Here is an 8,161-nt window from a genome sequence, read left to right as displayed (position 1 = left end):
TTATCAGTATCCTCATATATATATTTCAAATAAACATATTCAAACATGCTCATTGTAACATACAATTTTAAGAGCATATTAGAATACAATTCACAACAAGTTAAAATAATCAGAAAACTCTAGCAATTTAATTGATAAATGGTTTGATTTTATACAACAAACTAATTAGTAGATGATATGTTGTAAATCAATTTATGTATAACGATCAGAATCAGATTAACAACATATATAACCCCCAAGTAATAATCTGTATGTAACTTCTATCATAATCAGTTTGTAAACTAAAGAATTAATAGCGCATATATAACTCGATTTATGATCTTAATAATAAGCAAAAGAACAAAAAAAAATATAGCAAGTTTTGTTCTACAATTTAATATATCGTTTCAGCTTTTCGCCTTGAATTATAGTGGGATCCAGGTCATACCCTCTTGTCATGAATACAACTTGATGATGGCTAATTAAGACCAGCAATAGTTTATAGTAAGAGTTAGTAGCAACACAGGGGTCTACCACTTGATAAGTGATCAAATCCATGATTATTTCTGAGTTTGTTGCAGATTATTATTACGTCTTAATTCTGTGTGGATTACTTTTCAAATGGAAACTAGCCGAGCACTCAACCTATCATGTGGAGAAACTCAGAAAGTTCACTCCGGTGAACCTTAAACGTTGGCAATAAAAGATGTTCTTTTAGCCGACCACGTTGAACCTTGCGAGGTTCGTGACTGACGTCGAATCTGTTTAAGTTTGTAGGAATCTTGTATACGAAAATCAAGTCTAAAACGGTCTTCATATCCTTACAATTCATAACCGGTGTACCCTGGGAACAGACGTCGAATCTGTTTAAGTTTGTAGGAATCTTGTATACGAAACTGAAACAATTATACATATAATCACAAACATAATAATCATGTATAACACATAATTATAATGAGAACGAAAAGATAGAACGATCTAACCGAATTCAAGGTTGAACCGGGCTTGTGTTTGACACAATTCCCTTAAACAGATTCGACGTCTGTTCCCAGGGTACACCGGTTGAAAGCAGCGTACTGCCGGACTTAACACTTGCCTGAAAAAGAGACCGGAAGCAAGGTAACCGAAGTTGTAGAAGAAGAAGCTCAAAGAGAAGCTAAGGTGTTTGTTATTAGTTTGATGCATTTTTCTCAATACCAAAGTGTGGTATTTATAGTCCAAACATGACTACATATCCATCTGGATTCCAACTAATGATGTCCCACTTAATTGTTATATTTCCAGTTGGGTCAAGTGTATCGTAGGCTTCTTCTTCGCACTTAAACTAACAACTTTGAGACGCGATATCTCATTCACCATTAATCCATTTTGGACACGCTTTAATTCGTTTTAAAGCTCTCATTAGTGGCTACAAAACCCACTAAATAATGGTTAATATATATCACTTTTTTATATATTAATTTGTGTCCAAATATTGGTGGAACACACTTTTCCAACCAAATTTTCCAACAAATTATTTGAAAGATTATGTTTTTATCTGCGGGCTTAGAAAAATGTTGATGCCAAATGTAGTTTTTTAACAGATCACCGTATGCAGCAAACTGATCTGTAGCTTTCGTTCACAAATTCGAGTGATTTAAGATGATGATGATTCTCAATCTTATCTTTGAAGTCTAAGAAATGTTTCAACCGATTAAGAATCGAATCAAAGAGCGAAATTCGGCGATCCTTGAAGATAATGGTTTAAAAAAGAACCCTAAAGTGTATGAAATTAATTAATCAATTTTAAGGTAATATGCTATTTAATCAATCATTACGTTACTGGTGATTCATACTCTATAACATCATTATGTGTTAAAGCAATTAGTAGGGTTTCTGCTGATAAACTTAAAGAAAAATGGTTAAGTTCTTTATGTTGCGTTCCCGCTGTTCAAGAAACTGAAAAAACTGAATTACAAAACGCTGGGAATTGCGGAATTGGGCAGGCTAATGTTGATTCAAATTGGATTATTGGGATTGACACTGATGTTTCTGGTGCAATTGTTGTCTTGAAAAATGATGAATTCGGGTCTTCGGCTTAGGTATATTTCAACAGTGTACGTTTCTCCGAACATCAAAATATGACTGTTCATCTTTTTTTCAATTGGTGCATATACCAAGGTTTGCCTTTGAGAAGTTCCTTGGGTCCCAACCAGTGCTAACAACCCAGATGAAATCTGTTGGAGAATTCATGGCTGTAAGAGGAGAGAGGAGATCCCCTAGAGATGAAAATGATGATCTAAAAAGTTTGTTAAGGTATTTTTTATGTTTCTTTTACAACTAACATGGGATTTAAATGTGATAAAATAAATGTGACTGATTGAAGTGATATGTTTTATTGTTTATTATTAAGCCAATGGTGGTATTTCAAATCGATGCATACTGATAAAATTATGATGTTTATGATAATTAAATTTTTAATCTATCTCTTATACTATTAAGACCACTCCCTATAGTTCATTATCCGCTCATTACCCGTTCATTACCCGTCATTACCCGTAACTAACCATAGGCACGAGCTAGTTACCCGCTTTAGTTACCCGCATCCACCATAAATTTAACGGAAGTTTTAAGTTTAGTTATAGGAATTGTGGGTCCAGTGGCTTTTTAATGTTGGACTTAATGCTTTATTGCTTGTACGTTGTATATTAAGAGGAGTATTGTTTTAGCCATTATAGGAAGTGTTTAATTATGAGTTAGTTATAGGATATTGGTGTTGATGTGGCGCTGATGTGGAAGGTTAAGAGGATGAATAGTTTAGTTACGATAGGGAGTGGCCTAAAGGGTATTTGTTTGTTGTAGGTGACAATATGGGTGGGTCATATTGTTTACATTGGTGGTTTGTAGTAAAATAGGTTATTATGTATGTTTAATGTTAAAATCGGTCATTATATATAGTACGGGTTATAAAAGATAATTTAATTGAAGGTTGTACACATGAAGAAAATGCTCATTGCCACTTTGATTTGTTTCATTATAAGCTGCTTTCGTCGAATTTAGCGTATGGCATTTTCACATAAAACCTAAACTGAATAAATACAGGTGTTTCATATCTCCTTTCTCCTTTACCTATTATTTCAACTTAAATATATGGATTTTACTGTTTTTGCATTCATGGATCAGATTCTATTTGGAAGAGATCGAGAGGAAATTCAGTATTTGGGAAGACGTGGCGAGTATTAGAACATCTGAACAAGTCTTATTCAGCATTCTGAAGGAAATACAAGGTGGGAATCAGAACATCTGAACAAGTATTATTCAGGGGATCTTATTTGTTCTAAGTCTATACTTTTTTTTTACAAGTGCAGAAGAAATGTTTTTTTGTCCCATAACCAGTGGTAGCATTTTGTGTAGATATGGTTATGGGTTAAAACAAGTGGGTTTGAACGTCCATCAAACGCTTTTACTTTGTATGCTTCGAACAGATTGGGTCAATCTTCCATTATTTGATCACGGGGACTTAGAATTAATAGTTGATAAGGGTAAGAAATTAATGGTGTATCTGATTTAAGTCGAAAGTCTATAAACTCAGATGTCATTGCTTTTTACTTGAGGTGTGGTTCAACAATGTTGTTGAATACAAGCATTGAACATAGTCAGGACTTGTGATTTCTTCCGGCGTGTAATATATCTACTTAACCCAATTAGATATATGCAACTCTATCTTTTTTGTCATAGATCTTTATCAACTCATATTTGATGCAGGCCCTCTTTCATTCGATCTTAGTTTGTTAAAGTTGTATATACAGTGATCGAGGGTCAAGTCATGGATGATTGAATTGTGAAAGGGATAAAAGATGTCATATTTATTAAAATATGTGTTACATCTCTTGTCCATATCTGGCCAAAAATTTGAAACTACAGTCTCATGTTGGCCGCTATAGCCTTATGAACAGCTCATGTCTACTCTTGTGGAGATTTAGTACCGGAAAATGGAGATGAGAATACAAGATGATGAATGAAAAAATATTATAAATGCTGAAAACACAAGATAGTGAATGAGTGGTACTTTTTAAGCGTAAAGTGATGTTAACATTAAGCGCATGGATGGAAGCTCACTAACTACATCCCTTTAGGTTTCTATGTTGATTATTTTTTCTTTTATGTTATTATCATTATATTTCTTGCTTAAATTTGTAGTTGTTCGCTCGATAGTTTATGGTAGTTATCGAGTATTATAATAAATTATCGTACTCCCTTCAACATATCATATAATTGTTACAAATCCGTATTTTAATTTTTTCTTTATCGTATCTGTATCATGAATAGTGGAGTATATTATATTTATAATTGTTATTATCAGTTACATTATCACCTGCTGCAACTTTATACGTTGAACCTATTAGCAGATACGAACTATTAATTACTACTACTTTCGAATATAAGTCCCTTACTTTATTTTGACAAAGTTTTTTATTTATATTTTTAAACATTTGAACTTTTGAAATGTTATATTGTTTATTTGTGTTATTATATTGAAGATTGTCTTAACATATCACCAAGTTTTTTATTTAATACAACTCAAACAAGTTGAAAGTTTTCCAAATGGGTAGTTTTTGTATTTATATTTTTAAATATTTGAAATGTTATATTATTTATTTGTGTTATCATTGAAAGAAATTTATTACAATATGTAGGGTTTTGGGTTTAGATTTAGGGTTTAGGGTTTTGATTCTAGGGTTTAGGGTTTTATTTTAGGGCTTAGGATTTAGGATTAGGTTTAAAATTTTTTGGGTTTAGATTAGGGTTCAGGGTTTAGATTTTGGGTGTAGGGTTTTAGATTTTAGGGTTTAGATTTAGCGTTTAGCGTTTAGGTTAGGGTTTAGGGTTTAGATTTAGAGTTTAGGGTTTAGATTTTAGGGTTTAGAGTTTAGGTTTAGTGTTTTGGGTTTAGATTTAGGGTTTAGGTTAGGTTTCCAGTTTAGATTGGGTATATTTAGGCTTTATGTTTTAGGATTTATATTCTGGTGTTTAGGGTTAGGGTTTAGAGTTTTTAGAGTTTAGGTTTAGGGTTTTGGGTTTAGATTTAAGGTTTAGGGTTTAGATTCTAGGGTTTAGAGTTTAGGTTAGGGTTTAAGGTTTAGGGTTTAAGGTTTATGGTTTAGATTCTAGGGTGTAGGGTTTTGGGTTTAGATTTAGGGTTTAGGGTTTTTATTTTAGGGTTTAGGGTTAGGGTGTAGAGTTTTTAAGGTTTAGGGTTTATCGTTTAGACTTAAAGTGTAGGGTTTAGAGTTTATGTCTTGGGTTTTGCGTTTAGATTCAGGGTTTAGATTTTAGGGTTTAGATTTAGGATTTAGATTTATGATTTATATTTTAGGGTTTAGGGTTTGGAGTTTAGGTTTAGAGTTTTAGGTTTAGATTTAGGGTTTAGGTTAAGGTTTAAGGTTTAGATTCTAGGGTTTAGAGTTTAGGTTTAGATTTAGTTTTTAAATCAAAGGATTTAGAAGAGTTTAGGGTTTAAGGTGTAGGGTTTAGATTTTAGGGTGTAGGGTTTAGATTATTGTGTTTAAGGTTTAGGTTAGGATTACATAATATTATCATATGTGATGTGTAATCTGTACATTGGTTTTACTAATTAAATATGTAATCTGTATATTATATATATTATGATGTATTTTTACTATAATTATTTATTATTTATGAGTTGAGTTGGTATGACTTGGTTACATTCTTTGCTGTGATTCGTTGATGCACGCTCAGCATTGTGTATGTGTATCTGCAGGATCAGGGACATCATCTCAAGAAGCCAACAAGTCTCCATTACAGTTTAAGTTGAAAAAGAATCTGAAAATTAAATCAAAGAAAGCAATCAAACGAATTACCCCTTGGACATGTATATATTCATATAAGAGAGCGGGGAAACGTGTCAACTTATCACAAGTTGCACAAAGTGTATTTTGTAATGCTTTATCATGAAAATCATAAATTACCGTTGGAATGATAAAAAAATTATTAGTCTTATTTGTCATATGAATTACTTATAAACATGTAAAAGATAGAGTATTTTAAATCATCCTAATATAACATATTTACTCGGTCTGCTCATTTTGTCATCTATGTTAGCATTCTTCTAATATTTAGTGTTTTGTGAAATAGCCAGTAATTTTAGTTTGGAGATCTCAATTAGTGATTATACATGGAAATAGATTTAGCTAGGGAATTGATCACGGGGCAATATTGGACTGCACTTCAAGAGTTTGATCGGCTACGAATAAAATTAGAATACAGTGTAGTGTTTCAAGGTTGGAGATAAGGGAACATCAAATTCTCACCACTTATAAGTACTCTGTATTTAATTGCAACTGCTACTCGGGTACCGTTTCTAGCATAATAGGAGAAAAGCAAAGGACACCAGCATGGTATGCACATCTTATATATATAATTATATATATCTCATTAATTTCAGTATAGTATTTAGATTCAAACAAATTATGTTTGGACATCAGATCAACAAGTATGTGAGGAAACTCTTTTAAGAAAAAAAAATAAGTGTTTATTGAGAAAGCTTATTAATTTGTGTTTATAGGGTTATTTGGGTAAGTTTATTCATTTAAATACTGTTATCCTTAAAACTAAGCCAAACTCCCGTTACTAATGTTAGAGTTATTTATCTCCATTGTTATAATGCCTTTTGTCATATTACCAGAAAAGTTATAAAAAAGTCTGAAAAATCATTGTTGATGATCTTTTAAGTCATTGAGTTACTCACAGTTTTGTTTTTAACATTTCCACAGTAAGAAGAAAAAGTGTATATAGCGGAGTGAATATTAGGGTACGTTTTCATTCCAATTCCTATTGAAAGACGCCTCCTCCACTTATAGGTATTAATTATGTTATATAGTGTATATTATTACATTATTTTTTAATCTTTTGTGATTTTAGCCATTTACATGCAATTTCTCTGCAACATGAAGAAGCAAATATACCAACAACAATAGCTGATTATTAATGTATCCAACGTCAGAAACAAAAGGAAGAGGACAAAAGGTAGAAGTTGTTGTAATACATATATTTACCATCTACAAGCAATTTTATAAAAGTATTGGTTGTGTTTACCCTTACTACAACTTTAATGTCAAGTAATTTGTATTGTTAACCTATTAGCAATTGTTAACAAAATATCGGTGCAATGCACGACCCATTATTATTATTGTGTAAATTTCGTAGTAGTACAGTATGTTGATAAAAGTATTTGTTGTTGGTAAAGTATTTGTTGCCACTTACTTTATGCATCTACATGGTATGCAAGCCACCATATGACACTAAAAAAAAAAATATGTTTCAAGTGTATCATTCTCTTTTTCATGTCTATTGCATATCATATACTCCGAAATCAAAGAAAAGATACGAGTACATGAAACCTTATGTTTTACTTTATGACAACAATCTTTTTTAACCAAACCCGCGAATTCGTAGGTGTTTTTTCTGGCGAAATGGATGTTAGCATTTTTTTTTACATTGTTAGACTTTCAACTTTATTATATATGTATTGTTTTTATGTTCAAAAAACCTACATTGATTATAAGGCAGGTAACACTAATATTTCAACTGAATCAATTTATTATAAACCTACAAATACTATACAAGATATAGTGATTCATACAAGTCAATGGTGATTCGTCCCTCAAAAATCTCAGCAAATTCGTAGGTCTATATAATGGGTCAATTCTTGTGATGCTCATGCTAATAAAATAGTTATATGTGTATCTATTTAGTATTTGCATCCATGATAAAAAAAAAATTGTTTAATTTCAGCTTCGTATGTATTGTTACTCATAAGCATTTCTTATTACTATATATATATATATATATATATATATATATATATATATATATATATATATATATATATATATATACATGCAACATATTACGAGGTCTATATATCTTATTGGATATATCACAACCATTTGTGGCATATCTAATATTGTTTGTTTTCTAATAAACCTAACAAATACTCTATCAAATTCTATCATTTCATAAAACCCGCGAAATCGCGGGTCTTTAACTAGTTTAACTTTAAAACTCCGTTGAATTAATTGCAAAATCAAATATTCCTTTATTAATATCGACCTTTCTTATATAGTTTTGATATTAAAATTATTCATGGTAACAGTTAATTATGAATATGGAATTAAGATTT

General features: G+C 31.2%; 1 protein-coding gene across 4 annotated transcripts; it reads left to right on the top strand.

The window, feature by feature from the left end:
* The first annotated feature begins 1,495 nt into the window (after positions 1-1,495).
* Positions 1,496-3,828, top strand: LOC139886220 (uncharacterized). 4 transcript variants are annotated; one of them, XM_071869966.1, is made up of 5 exons: positions 1,496-1,769; positions 1,850-2,060; positions 2,140-2,274; positions 3,142-3,245; positions 3,724-3,828. In XM_071869966.1, the coding sequence occupies exons 2-5, from the start codon at positions 2,035-2,037 to the stop codon at positions 3,768-3,770; spliced, it is 312 nt and encodes a 103-aa protein (XP_071726067.1). In that variant the 5' UTR covers positions 1,496-1,769; positions 1,850-2,034; the 3' UTR covers positions 3,771-3,828. The 4 variants fall into 4 exon arrangements, with proteins under 4 accessions (XP_071726067.1, XP_071726068.1, XP_071726066.1 ...); XM_071869967.1 differs by having other exon boundaries at positions 1,847-2,060; XM_071869965.1 differs by having other exon boundaries at positions 1,840-2,060.
* The last annotated feature ends 4,333 nt before the right edge of the window (positions 3,829-8,161 follow it).

Source organism: Rutidosis leptorrhynchoides, chromosome 1, assembly GCF_046630445.1.
Source record: "Rutidosis leptorrhynchoides isolate AG116_Rl617_1_P2 chromosome 1, CSIRO_AGI_Rlap_v1, whole genome shotgun sequence".
NCBI lineage: Eukaryota > Viridiplantae > Streptophyta > Magnoliopsida > Asterales > Asteraceae > Rutidosis > Rutidosis leptorrhynchoides.
This window is presented reverse-complemented; position numbering and strand designations above follow the sequence as displayed.